Below are 17500 nucleotides of genomic sequence, written 5' to 3'. Positions count from 1 at the left end.
TTGATATCTGAGCATCTGTCGATGCCATGGGAAGACAGGTGAGGTGCTTGGAATGGAATGTATATTCTGAAACCTGCATTTTAGACAATCCATCGTCTTGTGCAGGAGAAGTTGTTCCTTGAAGGTGAGATTCAGGATAACTGATTCTCGCGACATATATTTCAAAGCTAAGGAGGTGATTCTCGAGATCTTTTCCTAAATCACGGACGTCATTGTTAACCTACAGGAAATGTTGTATGTGGAGAGAGAAAAAAAAAGAAAAAAGAAAAAGAAAAGTTGAATGTAAGGCAGGTTTCAAATAAAATTACTTTTTTATGAATATTAAATGACACGGTGACAATTTTGAGCTGGATTTTATACCTAGTAACATTTTTTCCTTTGTGTTCGCGATTCCTGTAATATTTTTAATTGCTTTTCTTTGTTTACTAGGTTCTGTGTATTTTTTCCCCAGTAGGCTTGGAATATATAAGGACTTTAATTACCTGTCCCTTTGACCTTTACATGAGAATAGGCAATATTAAATTTTTTTTAAAATGTATGTTTCTGTCTTGAAGGTTGCATTTAAATCTAATTTTTAGTTTATAGTTCGTAGCATCTGAACAGAAAAGATAAATGTGTTGATAATTAGAAGACTGCGAGAAACGATGCCCGAATAGTTTGGAGTAACTGCGAATGTATTCTTAATTGGCTAGATTTTGCCTGTTTCAGTGCCTTTGTTATAGCAAACTAGGTTGTTTGTTAAAACAGTTGAATTTTGCTGAGAGTTATCATACCACGTAGGCGGCTAGTGCCGTCAGTGGACCTGACGTTGTGCACTGTAGGCATTACTTAAATGTTCTTTGCAGCGTCCTTTCGACCCCTAGCTTCCAACCCCTTTCATTCTTTTTGCTGTACCTCCGTTCATATTCTCTTTCTTCCATCTTTTCTGTCCTCTCCAAACAGGCGACTCATAGTATCACAGAAAGGTTTTGTTTAATTTTTCACCCTTCAAACCTTTTTGTGTCCGTTTCTGTTTCAGCGCTGAATGACTTCATTGGGCCCAGCGCTTTGCCTAAATTTTAAATTCTATTCTATAAGTAATCATCATGGAAAACGTTCATATAACCAAGTGGATTGGCATTCCAAAATGTTAGAATTAAATCCTTTCCTATGTGGGGGAAACTGATGCGGATTGTATAAAGGTGTTTCAGAATGTTGAGAGAGAGAGAGAGAGAGAGAGAGAGAGAGAGAGAGAGAGAGAGAGAGAGAGAGAGAGAGAGTTGTAACAATACATAGCAAGGGGTAATGCTTTCGCGTCTCATTTTTGGGACGAAAATCACAGAATGAATTTTAATCATAGTAACGTCTTGTACGGAAGCAATAACAAACTATGAATGAATTAACTGGACACTGTTTAAGAACGTATCTTGTAGTTGCAGACTGGACTGAATCGATACTAGTTATGTCGTCTTGGAAGCTGGCCTTTTGGAATCTGTTGGAGAAGACGTGGACATTGTTTCTGTGAATGACCAGCTTCATGCATCTTGTATCATCATCCCGACACGAGGGAGAGAGAGAGAGCCTTTACGGTAGCGTCGATGTCATTACAAATGGGCTTATGCTGAGATTAGCGAGGAAAGCAAATTAGGACCGGTTCTAAATTAAAGTTCGATACCATTTTTTTTCCCGATTAGGCTTAGAATTCAGTGCTGTTATACTAATAACAATATTAAGCAACATCCAGAGATGTCTTTTTAATAGATATTATCATCATTATTGCTCAAAAGTCGACGAGATTTTCACACTCAAGTTGTTATGAAGAGAAAGGAACCCATTACGTGAATTCTGTTTCTTTTTTCCTTCATGCTATAATTAGTTGTCACAAATCACCCATTAAGCCGTTGGTCTCGTTGTTGAATAACCACTGGTTCCATGCAACGTAAAAAACACCATACAAACAAACATACCCATTTGCAACAAGAAAAGTATAAATTCCACCGAAGATCATCTCCTTGTCTCACAATCATAAGTACTTGGAGGAAGTATATTTGATTCAATTTTTTCAAAATGTATCGTGTTAGATACATCATGCTCTTCTCAGTGTTCTTCATTGTTTTTCTTATCTTTTGGTGTTTCTTGCAGTTGTCTGAAGAATTTTATTTAAATATGGCATGATTATATGGTGCAAATTTCAAGAATTCTGTAGGATGAATTTTGGGTCAAGTTAGATCCAAGTATTCCAAATTTCCAAGCAAATCATGAAAAGGAGGAAAAGTCCAGTGAGTGACTATCAAGCCCAGTAACTGGTTCTTTTGATCATTCAGTATTCCGGAGGAGTATATTACTGTAAGGAGGCTGATAGTCATATCTCTAATAAGACTTAAAATCACTTCAGGCCCATGAATACCACTTTAAGGAACACCAGAGAAGAAAAGTCGAAGGCCAGTCAAATCATCCTTAACGGCAACTCTTGAAGATCGTTTGGAAAAGCTGTGATTGGGGTCAAGTGCTTAATCACTACCACTTGAGTCACGAAGAGCACGTATAGTCACTCAAATAAGTTCATGGATGTCTCCGGGCATAAAGCTGAATTCCATCCAACCCCTTTCTGGACAACGGGTCTGTATGGTGGCGTAAGACGGGCGCACACCGAAACTTTATACAGCAGAGTTGAACATTTGGCCAGTTTCGCACTCCCCCTAGACACCTGTCATCCAGAAAGGGGTGAAATAGAAATCTCTCTCTCTTAAACACCCGGACATACATGAACTTATGTGAGTGACTGTACAAGAGCTTTAAACAAATCTCGACTCATATCTATTGTCAGTGTTGTGAAGGCGATGACTAGTTAAGCTAAAATGATATTTGCGTGTCCAGTTGTATCGTGTAATTATATTGGCTATCAGAAAACCATTATCAAGTTTCACTATGCATATTTAAGATCTAAATATCAACTTTTCAGAAACCTTAGAGCGCTGGAAGTATGGAGACTGGCTTATAAAATTGTTGCAGTCACAGTGCAGTCTTATAATATGTCTCCCTATTTCGTAGTTCTGTCTGTCTGTCTGTCTGTGTCTGTACTGAACGCATTTCGAAAAGGAAACGAGTAACTTATGATGGATTCTTTTTCAGTATAATATTAAATCCCCACCTCGATCTTTTACACGGCAGCCGTTTAGTCTGAACAGGATTTTGTTAACGACACCTGCCTGAAAAACAAGTTTGGTAATTAATAGCTGCGGATGACAGGTATACCACCAGCGCCTCAGTGGCGTTGTTGGTATGGAATTGGCGTCCCACCTTGGTGGTCGCAGGTTCGAATCGATTCCATTGAGTAGTGAGAGATGTGTTTTTCTGGTGATAGAAGTTCACTCTCGACGTGGTTCGGAAGTCACGTTAAGCCGTTGGTCCCGTTGCTGAATAACCACTGGTTCCTTGCAAAGTAAAAACATCATACAAACAAAAAACAAAAACAAAAGACAGGTATACCACCAGGAAGAAAAAGAAAGTCAGAAAAGGCTTCCACATATAACTTCAAGTTTGTGTTTGTTTGCGCTATGCTATCAGTAACTAATATGGAAAACATTGTAGATGTAATGAAACTGGTAATAGAAAATTTCTAGTTATCGCCGCCAAAGTTGGGTTATTTCTTGTAGTTTTGTTTGGAAGTTATTTTCAGGTTAATCTATAAAATATCTTTTAGCAAATTGGCAGTGATCATCTGGGTGAATGACCAAACCAGAGTTGATCACTAGTCCTGGTTTTGAAAGCGTTTTGGAATAGAACAGGTAGGGCGAATGGGTAAACAAGAAAGAGCTGTGTTGAATAAAGGTTAAATGAAGAAATGGCGACGCAGTTAAGAAAAAGGTGAACTGAAAAGTTAGTATGGGAAAAAAGAAGAGAGGAAGAGGAATAAGTTAACTGGAGTGTAAGAAGACAAGGGGGAATGAGTGAACGAACATGAAGGAGTAAGAGGGCGAGGGAAAATACTGTAAAAGAAGGTCTGAATAAATGAACAGAAGCGAGAAAAAAAACATAAAAGAATGGGGCTTAGGAAAAGTTGGCAATGAATGAAAATCGAGAAGAGAGAGCAAAGGAAACGAGCGAACTGAAGTAGATGATGAATAAAAGATCTGAAGAGGGAAACTAGATAGTACTGAAGTCTGATTGCAGTTGTGTCACATAACAAAATAGTACCCTTTTATTCGGTTCTGGATTTCGGCGTAGCAAGAAGGAAGAGATAAGGACCTGAGATGATGACGTGATTTAGATACGTGGAACGAGGTGGGATAAACCTCTTTGATTGACGTAATACTTTCGATGAGTTATGTGTAGGGTTTCCTAGGGGGCGTTTGTAGGTTTTCACTTATATCTGTGTACGTATGAGGAAGACTGAAGAATATCTGTGTACGTATGCGGAAGACTGAAGAATATTTATATGTACGTATGAGAAAGACTGAAGAATATCTGTGTACGTATGAGGAAGACTGAAGAATATTTATATGTACGTATGAGAAAGACTGAAGTATAGGTATTTATATGTACGTATGAGAAAGACTGAAGAATATCTATGTGTATGAGAAAGACGGAAGAATATCTATGTATGTCTGAGAAAGACGAAAGAATATCTTTATGTAAGTATGAGAAATACTGAAGAATATTTATATGTACGTATGAGAAAGACTGAAGAACATCTATGTATGTATGAGAAAGACGGAAGAATATCTATATGCACGTACGAGAACACTGAAGAATATCTATGTTCTTCTGGAGCTCTTGGGGAATATAAATTTGTTTTCATTCATCCATTACTTTAAAATTCTGTATTTTTACGACGTGTTGGTTTGAGAAGTGTTGACCTGACCTTTTCTTTCTTCTCACAGGTATGGCCGGCGACTTTTTTTCTTACATCTTGGAGACGGCGGTAGTGTGAGTTTCTTGACTTCAGTTCCTGTTTTTATCTTTTCCATTCCTTCATCCCCCCCCCCCCCCCCCCCCCCCCTTATTTTTTCGCGAGAGACCTCGTGTGAACCAGCACGTGTTTTCCAAACTTCCTGGCTCTCTCTCTCTCTCTCTCTCTCTCTCTCTCTCTCTCTCTCTCTCTCTCTCTCTCTCTCCTTTTCTTGGCCGACTTGACCTGGCGTCTCTCCCCCCTTGTATAAACTGAATGAAGAAGGATGGTCTTTTCCCCGGCAGGAAATCTTGTTTTGTCCTTTCCAACGAAATTTTTTTTTTATATTTGAAGTAAAATATTTTAGTTGTTGTTGAGTATTGCTGTATTAGTCTACGCCATATCATTGTTGATAGTGAAAATTGTGATTTGTAGTTATAATATTGGATGATTAATGATAATGTATTATTTAACAGAGTTTTTTTTTTAATTCTCGAATTTGTGATAATGTTCGATTCCTTCAGGAAGTAACACGAAAGTATTTCGCCTTCCTTTTTCTCTTGACAGAATCATTAATTCGACTTGAAATGTTGGACCCTAAATGAATTCTGCCTCTGGCAGATAACTTTCCGCTGGATAATATGGCTTTAAAATGATCCAGTGAATCATTGGGTGCAACTTTACTTGTAATTCATAGTCATTGAAAAAAATAATTTTGTTTTCTGGTAGGTGAATTAAGCTTGATCATTTTAAGAGACCTGAAATGGGCGAAGCTACTCTTTGTGGCAAGTAAAGTGATCTGCTAAACCTCGGTCAGTTTGTAACTGGACAAAAAAAATTTGGTTTATTCAGAGTGTAAGAAAGTAATCGTAAAATACTTTTAAAATTGTGGGGGAGGGGAGGGGGACGATGTACTTAATTTGGAAAACGTTGGTGTATGATCTAATCTCGTCCTGTATTCTTCCAATTCACTGGGACTTTAGATATGAATACGGGACTTAGGATGTTACTATGGGACTTGGGATGTTAATATGGGTCTTAAGATGTTAATACGGGACTTAAGATGTTAATACGGGACTTAAGAATGTTGAATACGGGACTTAGGAATGTTAATATGGGACTAAGGATGTTAATACGGGTCTTAGGAATGTTAACATGGGACTTAGGATGCTAATATGGGACTTAGGATGTTAATACGGGACTTAGGATGCTAATACGGGTCTTAGGAATGTTAACATGGGACTTAGGATGCTAATATGGGACTTAGGATGTTAATACGGGACTTAGGATGGTAATACGGGGCTTAGGAATGTTAGCATGGGACTTAGGATATTAATATGGGACTTAGGATGTTAATACGGGACTTAAGAATGTTAAATACGGGGGTTAGTAATGTTAATATTGGACTTGGGTTGTTAATACGGGATTTATGATGTTAATACGGGACTTCGGATATTAATATGGGACTTACGATGTTAATATGGGACTGAGGATGTTAATATTGGACTTAGAATGTTAATACGGGATTTAGGATGTTAATATGTGCTTTCACCATGGATTTAAATGTTAATACGGGATTTAGGATGTTAATATGTGCTTTCACCATGGATTTAATGATATAGATTCATGCAAGTGCTTATTTTATCATTTTTAAATATTGATTTCATTAATGTTTTCGGACAGTGAATGAAATCGACGAAATATTGGTTGACATCTACCACGAAATCGAGTTTTTTTTTGAAAGAATAATCAATTAAAAATCACATTTGCTTCTGGAAAGACAGGAATTCTACGGCAATATTCTAAGCCTCGCATACATCTCACCGCAGTAAATCATATTTTGCATTCGTGTTCTGCTAATTCTTCCACTGGCTTTACCTGGTAAAATCTCATCTGCATTACATTTCGTACTTTGTACAATTAAGACTCTCTCTCTCTCTCTCTCTCTCTCTCTCTCTCTCTCCTCTCTCTCTCTCTCTCTCTCTCTCTCTTCTACCTTGCTTCCTGTGCTTTATCTGATGCCCTGAATAACTTTTCATATCCTGACTTTCATCCTCGTCAAACATAATGAATTAATGAGTGTCGGGATGCCAGTACAGTTGTAATGGATAATACTACCATCCTAAGCGCCTCAGTGGCGTTGTCGGTTTGGTCTTGGCCTGCCACCTTGGTGGTCGCCAGTTCAATTCTCGGGCATTCAACTGAGGGGTCAGATAGTATGTGTACTTCTGGTTTTAGAAGTTCACTCTCGACGGGGTTCGGAAGTCACGTCAAGCTGTTGGTCCCGTTGCTGAATAACCACTGGTTTCCATGCAATGTAAAAGCACCATACAAACAAACAATACTTACCATTCTACGACTAGAATAATAGTTTAGTGACTCAGTCATCTGACTTATTGATAGTCTCGCCATTACTATGAGCATCGAGAGGGGAATAATTACATGGTCACGAGAAAATACTGGGAAAAATAGTGGATATTAAGTAAATCTTAGTTTAATCAGACCACTGAGCTGATTAACAGCTCTCCTAGGGCTGGCCCGAAGGATCCTAGATATATTGACGTGGCTTTGGACCAATTGGTTACCTAGCAACGGTCCTACAGCTTATTGTGTGATCCGAACCACGTTATATCGAGAAATCAATTACTAATCACCAGGAACAAATTCCTCCAATTCCACAGTTGGCCGAGCGGGGAATCGAACTTGGAACTGCCGGATCGGTAGGCGAGCATGTAAACCACTCGTCCAACCAGGGACTAGGAGTCCATATCAAGATATTACTACTGTTGTACGGAAGGAATATTCGCAAATAATTATTTGATTAGAGATTTGTCTCCTCGGTTAAATTCTTTCCCTCTTCTTAGACACTTGAGAATTCCAGCACAGTTTACATTTAGTTTCGCTGTGTATCCCCTCATTTCGCTTTATTCCTTCTGGCTTGTTCTAGGCAAAGGCAGAGTTCCGCGTTGGACGAGTGATTTTCGCACTTGGCTACCGATTCTGTAGTCCGGAGTTCGATTCTCGGCTCTGCCAACGCGGAAACAGAGGAAGTTATTTCTGGTGATAAAAATTCATTTCTCGATATAATGTGGTTCGGATCCCACAATAAGCTGTAAGTCCCGTTGCTAGGTAACCAGTTGGTTCCTAGCCACGTATAAATATCTAATCCTTCGGGCCAGCCCTAGGAGAGCTGTTAATCAGCTCAGTGGTCTGGCTAAACTAAAGATATACTTAGCATAGGTAAAGGCTTGAAAAATGAGGGCTAGGCTGTAGCGGTATCAATTAATTATTAATGAGATAAAACTCATCCGACTAACAGTTTCACGGAGACTTATGTAATTAACTCTACAGCACTCCCTGACAGTGAAAGCATTACGGATTCTCATTACCCAGAGTACATTTTAATCCGATTACTTACGTAACTGAAGGTGTGAAAAGCAAGGTGTCCTGAGAGCGCGTCGTCGTCGAAGGTCTGCATGAGGGTGTTGATTCTCCACAACATAAACAAATTTAGCTTGTTTTTTTTTGTTTTTTTTTTTATTAGCAGTTGGATAATGATATTATTGCTTAGGTATTTAAATGTGTTGTGGGTAAGCAGTTGTTGCTATTTATCTTTTAATCGGTAGTTGAACGGAGGACGTAGGTATTCAAAATGGTTAGAAGATTTCGCATCGAATATTTACCGTCAGATTTTGTTATATAATTATATATATATATATATATATATATATATATATATATATATATATTAATATTATATAACTAAATTTCGAGTAACAAATTGTCCTTTAATATCTAATTCGCTCTACCTCGGAATTAATATATTTTCATATCTGTAAACCAAAGGGGATTTTTTTGAGTTGATAATAATTTCGTCCTCTCGTGGGTTCGAACCACTGCCCAGCGGACAGAGAGAAGAAATCAGGACGTCAGTGATGTTATCGATTCGGCAAACAAGTGAATCACGGTGATGTGATAATTATATATAAAGACACAATACTTTTAACACATACTACACTCCAACCTTGGACAGTGAATATATTACTTATCCCATTAAATTTGCGAAGTTGATCTGAAGGTATGAAGCATTTTGATAGATCCTTGTTCATGTAGCAACGCATCTAAGGTGCGAAATACTTGGGCCAAAAGGCGTTGGGTCTCGAGCGCTATGTAGGAAATGGTTGATGGGGGATGTCTTTGAGGGTAGGGCTTGTCGATAAGCTGTCACTCTGGTGGACAGTGATAAAGTGCGCAATATAGTATTAAAGATGCCGTTATATTTGGTCCTTCCTTCCGATGTGATTTGGAAAAGTTTCGGTAGGTGAAATTGGTCTTGCATTTTGTTTTACATTTTTCCTGAATATGAATGAGACCGCTCGTATTTGTATATTAAAGCTGTAATTGTTGACTGACGTTCAATGACCCCTAATAGTTTTACGTCATATTGTTATGACGAAGTTCATCCTTTTTCGAAACATGCCGAAGTCGGTGGAGATTTTTTGCTAGTGTTTTTTATCGGTTTATTTTTCCATGAGGTGGTGTATTGTAATCTGTAAATTTGTATTGAGGGTTAAGTAGTTACCGTTCCATAGTTGTCAAGTATCCCGTAATTATAGTTTACAATTACGAGAGTAATTATTATTATTATTTTTTTTTTTTACGAGCGACATCAAAAATTTTCGCGAGCTTCTTAGATACAACTTGATCTACTTGTAACGCGAAGATTTTTCCTACTTAACATTTTCCACTTTCCAACTCAGGTCTGAGCAGCAAGTCGAGTTCAATGAGTCTTTCATTTGGTCCAAGTTGGATTCGATTATTATCGTCTGATGAGAGAGAGGCGACCTGGTGAAAATGCCTGGAAGTGTTAAAAATCCCTCTGATTTTCACTCTTATCACCATGAGTCACTTCTATTACACAGGACACGAGTTGATTTCAGCGTAAATTTATTTATTCCTTCGCTTTTCATAACGCATTTGTCAACCAAAACAGTCATGGGTGGACTTAATATCACACTCGAATATATTGCTCGGAGTTTTTTATTTCTCTTTCCCCTTTTCATTCTGTTGTACTATAGTAGATTCACATCAACCGTGCATATGATGTCTAGGCCATTCCTTTACGACGCTCTTGATTGGCTGTTGATAAGCCAATCACAGGGCTGGAAACTCGCAGTCTCTCGGGAGAGCGTTCACATAGGCAGGATGTATGTTCCACCTCTTTAAGGATACGTCTTTCAAACGTATCTTCCAGGAGAGGTGGAACATACATCCTGCCTATGTGAACACTCTCCCGAGAGACTGTGAGTTTCCAACCCTGTGATTGCCTTATCAACAGCCAATCAACAGCGTCGTAAGGGACTGGCCTAGACATCAGATAGAAGCACAGTTGATGCGAATCTACTGTAGCAATTTGGGTCTGTAATGCAACGAAAATGCAGCAGCGGCATCAGGAACACCGAAGTACTTGTTTAGATATCCACGCAGGACCTGAAATTGAATCAATATAGCAGTCGATAGAAGACAAAGGACGCATAATGATTACTGTTTCACCGAACGTCGAGCTTCGTTTTGGCCACTGAATAGCAATGCTGGACCAAGAATGACGTTTCCTACAAAGAATATATTTGGAGACTCGTGTTACCTACGAAGTCGTAATACTTCAAGTGTGCATCAATTACAGACTCGTAAATGTTACTTTCAGTACACAAACGTCAAGAAATATGGATGCAGACTCTCTCTCTCTCTCTTCTCTCTCTCTCGATTTTATTCTTAGAACAGGTGGTTCTGGAAGTATAAACCAACCTATTCCGAGCATGTACTTTATGCGCTTGCTAGTCCCGTGAGTTCCCCTATCTTGGCTGTGAACTACCACAACCAAGTAACTACCAGATACGTAAATCATTGCTACGGTCAACGAATGCATAGTGGAAATCGCCGAAGTCAATTTTGCTTTTGATATAGAATCGAACTTGTGGTGCTCGTGAGTTCTGCAACATTGGGTTGTGAGGGGCAAAATATACATACACACACATATATGTGTGTGTGTATATATATATATATATATATATATATATATATATATATATATATATATATATAAACACCAAGTGCCGTTCCGAGGAAATGGGTTTGTTTTTCGTTAAGAGTAGATATAGTCTGAATGTAAAAGATTATTGTAATGACGTTCGTGAAAGTTTAAAATGTATTGAAGTATAAATGTGAAATGATTTTGTACAGGTGTACAGTTTATAAAATTTCTTTCTCTAAAGGAAGTCGCCGTGATAGTATTTCCTTTTAGGTGTGGATTCAAACAATATGAACAGAGTTCCATCGAGTCATATTTTTTTTTTCTCTCATCACATCGCCGAGTGAATCCAAGGATAAACCCAACAGAAAAAAATAAAGAATTACGTTTTGCGTAGAAGGGAAGAAGAAAATTATAAGAGTGGAAAAGGGTATCATAGAGTATTTGTCCTCATTCGAAGTTCTGGCCTCCTTTTACTTTGAGAGAAAGTGACAGAGAACGTTTTATCAAGTTTAACTAAGCGATGTCTTTGGAGTTGAAGGCTTTCCCACACGCCACTGACAGATTGGTGTTGTCCGTGAGAGGCGTCTAGCTCCACTTTTCAGGTTTTGGATAATGTAAATTGTAACATCTAACCGAAGAAGGCTTATGAATCACATGATCGATTTTGGCTCGTGGACGTTGTTGCAAAGTCCTCGGAATTTTAATCAACATGGTACGTTTTCGCTTTATTTTTTTATTTTTGTGTAGTTCTTTATCAGCATGGTAAAAGAAAGGCATCGCAATGATAAATATTTGGTTATATAGATAATTTGTTTAAATCTATGAGGCTGTAAGGTACAAATTCCAATTTATACGTTGATAATGGAGATGTTTTACCTTTTATTTGGGAAGGAAGCTAATTGTTGTACTGTTATTGAAGTATTCATAATCATGGGTAGTTCTATTAATCAGACAGAGGCCCGCCCCCCTCCGGTTTGTTAGAGTATTGGAACATCGATCAAGTTGCAGTTTTTAGCCTGCATGAGATACTTTATGTCTTCCAAGCGTCATTCTCTGAGCTCGACTTAATCTTCCTCTAAAAGCCAGAGCGTTTTCGCTGCAAACATTGTTTACTGCAGAAGAGCTTCCTTAACTCTGTTGGGGAGTTAATCCATCCATACTTCAATACTGCTCGTCTTTAAAAGCTTTCGGAAGACTTTTTCCTTTCGTCTTCTCGGCGATCTTGAGGCAATATGGAGAGGCATGCCACTCAATCACCACACCACTATCTCTCTCTCTCTCTCTCTCTCTCTCTCTTATCTCTTATATATATATATATATATATATCTATATATAATATATATATCTATATATAATATAGTCTAGAAAGGAGAAGAGAACGCTACATAATAGTACAGGCATGGAAACAGATAGAAGGAATGGCCGAAAACATCATGGAGCTAAAAAATATCAGAAAGAGTAAGCCGAGGTAGATTAATAGTGCCCAAAACTATACCAGGAAAAATAAGGAAAGCACACAGGACATTAATCCACCACTCACAAGCATCGGCAACGCAGCGTCTATTCAATGCGTTGCCATCTCACTTGAGGAACATATCAGAAGTGAGCTTAGATGTGTTTAAGAATGAGCTCGACAAATGTCTAGGCTGCATCCCAGACCATCCAAGAGTGGAAGATGCAAAATATAACGAAAGATGCATTAGCAATTCTCTGGTAGACATTAGAGGTGCCTCGCTCTCTCAGTTTTCGCATAACCATTTATTTCATTGGTCAGACGCGACAACATTTTCAATCGATTTTTAACCAGTTTCTGTACCTGTCTCTTGTTCCCAACCAATTTATTATAAAAATTAATTAAACTGGTCCTATAAAAATGGGTATTTTTCAGTTTCGGCTTCCACCAAATCCTTGAGTAAATCTGTTATTATATATACATTTGCAACTATGGACGAATATAGAATTGCAGTATAAAACAAAGTAAAAAACGTAATATCCAGTACTTTTCTGCTTTACCAGTAATAAAGAATACATCTGTGGTCCATTAAATATAAATGAATACGCCAATAACAAACTTTTGTTAAAATAGTATGTATGAATGTATAAGTATGTACATTATATATACATTGCACATATATAGATATATATATAGATATATATATATATATATATATATATATTATGATACACACAAACACATATATATATGCAATGTATATATAATGTATATACTTATACATTCATACATATATACAAATTTGTATGCGTATTATATTTAATGGACCACAGATGTATTCTTTTTATTTAACTGGTAAAGCAGAAAAGTACTGGATATTACGTTTTTTACTTTGTTTTATACTGCAATTCTATATTCGTCCATAGTTGCAAATGTGTGTGTGTATATATCTATTATATATATATATATATCTATATATATATATAGATATATATATATATATAATACACGTATACTATATTTAATATATTTAATGTATATATTTATATATTTGTACAAATCTGTATGCTTATGACATTTACTTAACCACAGATGTATACTTTATTACTGGTAAAGCAGAAAAGCATTGAATATTATGGGCTTTACTTTGTTTTACCACTGCAGTTCTATATCCATCCATCTCAATTGATTAGCCAAAATGTTAACCTGATTGAATAATTACCGCCCGTGATGTTAATCCATATACATTTTTCATCCCTAAGTTAATCATACTCCATCACTGCCCATTATCCTTCAGGCTAAGGGTTAGGAAGACAAGTTGGAAGGTCTCTAATTGGTACGTTGGTTAACCCCGTCCGTGCCATTAATAAGCGCACCATCGATTATTGATTATATATATTGAACTGAATCTCCTCTATCCTGTTACGCAGATTAGATTCTGAAGAAGAAGAATGGATAAACACGGAAGTTCAATGAATGGATTTTGCTTTCCTCATGAGACTGCACGAAAATAATTCAGATTTTTTTAATTTAAAAAAGAAAAATATTTTTCAAGGGAAGATGGGAATTGAGTGAAAATAATTAGTGCTATGGATAGAGGAGAGAGAGGACACTGAAACCATGAAAACGTTGTACTTAAAGTGAAATGGTTTAGAGGAAACTGAAGGCTGATGTATTGTAGGCTAATGTAAAATTTTTTATGGGAGTACTTTAGAAGTATTTCAGAATGGTTTTTTTTTTTTTGTAGACATGATATTTATTGTATACAGACATTTTCGGTTGATTTCGCGAGAACTCAGAGTTTTTTGAGAAATTGTAATGATTGTGAGAATTCTCCCTAGGGTCAAGATTTGGTCAGAGAAATATTTGTAAACCCTTTGATCGCTTTATTGTAAAATGTAAAAGAAACACTCCACGTTCATTGTTGGATGTTGAGAGAAGTAAAATAAAAATATGGTTGTTGTAAAATACTATATTGCTTTGCGATATCGGAGAAAATGGTATGTTTGAGTCATGAGTTACGGATGTTCATAGTACTTTCAAAGACATTGATTTAGACAAAAAATATTATCAAGAACCATTATATATATATATATCATGTCTTATAGCTGATTAAATAGTGAATGTCAAATGGAGACGATTATTAAGATGAGATTTGTAGATAAGTCTAATATTTCTCGTGATAACGTTATAGCAGAACATTAATAACCGTGTTGGTATAGAAATGTATTGCCTAAATTCAAAGAAAATAGATGTGCTGGTTATAATGCTTCCTATATAGACTCGATATATGCGAACATTTTTTTTTCTCTACGACTTTCACCCCCCCTCCCCCCAAGGAAGAGGCGAAAAATGTTTTGTAGCCATCACAGCGCCCTTTTGGGTCCTGTAGAATATGTGACGACAGAATGGGAGATTTCAGCTCTCAGCAAGTCTCCAGGGACGAGGTTGCTACCTTCATCCACTTTTGCATGACACCGTACTGACGGATTGGCACTTATCCCATTTCTGGTTGTGGATGTTGTGGATGTATCGGGTGAAGGGATTAGTGAGGAAAATCTACGGGAATTGTTGCATGCAGATGATCTGGGCAAGAAGAATTGTAAAGAATTGCAAGAGTGGCAGGAATCAAGTAGGAAAATTAAGGTTGCTAAATCCAGCAAGTAGTTAGGAGATAGATTATGCATACACGATTAGAAGAGGTCGAGATTTAAAAGTGGTAGAGGATACCAAATGCCTTCATAGCTTTATTGTAACAGGTATCTAAATTATGAACTGGACAACACCAGGGTTAGTGATTTAAAAAAAAAAATTCTAAATAAAAAAATAAAAAATCAGTGATTTATTTTTTTTTATTTATTTATTTTTTCATTTGTTAGATGTTTTCCAATCCTTTTTTTTCCTCAAAACGTATTTTATGACAGAATTTCTATTGATTTATCTTTTAGGTTTCCAGTTCTGGTCTATAGTATGTACTTGCAATTTTTTTTTATATCAAAATAAATATATGCAGCACAGTTGTGCTCAAGTTTTTATTAACCTCCAAACAATATTTTTCAATTTTTTTGCTTTCAAATAAAAAAAATTATGATTTTTTAAACCTACCCTGGATAACACAGTCCCCTACTTAGTTTTCTGGTGCTCTTAAGAAAAGCATAGAAAGTGCTCAGATTCTTTAGCAACTTGATGTCCTGAAAAATAGTGCATAAATTACTTGTTGCTTTTGGTATACAGGGTGTCCGTAAAATCCGAGTACCATTACAAGCAATAAATACTTGCAATGGTACTGGGACTTTATGGACACTGGATACTAAATTCATAATGAAAAGGTTCACGTCCAATAAGGACGTTTTTAAAAAGGAGGACAACAATCCTTGTCTTCTGGAAGCTTTCGACTTTGGACATTACTGTAATTCATAGCGATTAAAACCATCTACTCTCTTAAAATGGGGATGGCCAGTGTAAACTGTCCATTGTTGGGTTGGTTTGAGATCGAAGGCTTAGAATCAAAACCTGTCAGGGGGAAAAGGAACTTAATTCCTAGAGTAATACAGTAAATACGATTTTTGTGACTTAATGAAATAGCCACCCAGGCATAAAGTGACCAAAAATCATAATACAGGTTTTCTAATGAGCTACAATTGTATAGGGAAGGAGTGATATTGATTCTAATTACAGAACCTTTATTCGACTGGAATACTTCGTAGCAGTTGGTCAGAGTCCCAGTTTCTAATCTTCCCCCTGGGTGTAAAATATTCCCGAGGTATAATGAATTTACACACACACACACACACACACACACACACACACCTACCCACACACACACACACACACACACACACACACACACACACACACACACACACCCAGTGGATACCACAGTTCAGTAGGCATTCTCTTAGAAGGATCATGTTTAAATCTGGAATGTTTCGAAATACAGGTGTGTTTATATATATATATATATATATATATATATAGATATATATAGATATATGATATATATATATATATGTATGTATGTATGTATGTAGTATGTATGTATGTATGCTTAAAAAATCACAGTAGATGCACGTGACTTCATAAATAAGCGAATTCCACAGGAAAATGATAGTCAGAAATCCAAGCGCTTTCGTCTTTACTAAGACATTGTCAAGGAGCGAATGAAATACAATTGTAGAGAAAGGTCTCAGGTACACAACAAGATCAAGAATACCAGATGGTTAATTGTCATAAGGGTAAAAATTAAAAGAGATAATCCAGGATTATCGGATATCACACGGTCACAAACCTAAACAGATTGACCCTAACCGAAATTAGATATTCCTAGAATTTTAAAGCTTTTTAACATAAATGTTGTTTTCAGTAATATTAATGTCAAGAGTTTAGTAATCAAAAATTCTCCTAAAGATCTTCCAGGCTGCATATATGAAATTCTTTGCAAAAAGTGTGATAAAGTCTATTACGGACAAACCGGTAAATCTCTTTCACAATGTCTCAAACAACATCAATATTCTGTGAGAACTGGGCAAATATGGAACGCATTATTCGTACATATGAGAGATTTAGATCATTCTATTAACTGGAGTCAAGCAAGAGCCTTAATTCCATGTAATGACACAGTTAAAAGGAATATCACTGAATCTTGTTTCATCAAGTCAAATAATAAAAATTTTCTAAATTTAAGTCTTGGTTTATTTAAACTTGATGCTTTCATAATGAAAAAAGTTGTAGATAAATATAAGCAACAAAATTAATATATATATATATATATATATATATATATATATATTATATATATAGATATATATATATTAAGTTTTTACATGTTTTGGACTAAAGAAACTTTGTAATTTCGGTTAGGGTCAATCTGTTTAGGTTTGTGACCGTGTGATATCCGATAATCCTGGATTATCTCTTTTAATTTTTACCCTTTTGACAATTAACCATCTGGTATTCTTGATCTTGTTGTGTACCTGAGACCTTTCTCTACAATTGTATTTCATTCGCTCCTTGACAATGTCTTAGTATGTATGTATGTTGTGTATGTATGTATGTATATACACACCCTTACCTGTCTGTCGAAACATTCTTTGTGTGAGTGAGAAGAACGTCAGACTATATTCAGTAATATTTCTTGAAACTGTTC

At 36.5% G+C, this 17500-nt stretch overlaps 1 protein-coding gene across 4 annotated transcripts in view; it reads left to right on the top strand.

The window, feature by feature from the left end:
- LOC135212743 (uncharacterized) overlaps positions 1-17500 on the top strand; it is a 436319-nt gene that overhangs the window by 395438 nt on the left and 23381 nt on the right. For 2 of the 4 annotated variants that reach the window (XR_010313975.1, XM_064246466.1), the window contains exon 2: positions 4863-4908. The exons of the other annotated variants lie outside the window; for them this stretch is intronic. Coding sequence is in view for 1 of the 2 variants with exons in the window: in XM_064246466.1 (XP_064102536.1) it covers positions 4863-4908 (46 nt within the window). In the remaining variant the exon portion in view is untranslated. The remainder of the gene's footprint in view (positions 1-4862; positions 4909-17500) is intronic. 4 annotated transcript variants of the gene reach the window in all.

The sequence above is a fragment of the Macrobrachium nipponense genome, chromosome 41 (genome assembly GCF_015104395.2).
Source record: "Macrobrachium nipponense isolate FS-2020 chromosome 41, ASM1510439v2, whole genome shotgun sequence".
Classification (NCBI taxonomy): Eukaryota; Metazoa; Arthropoda; class Malacostraca; order Decapoda; family Palaemonidae; genus Macrobrachium; species Macrobrachium nipponense.
The sequence above is the reverse complement of the archived record's forward strand: the minus strand, read 5'-3'. Positions and strand labels throughout refer to the sequence as shown.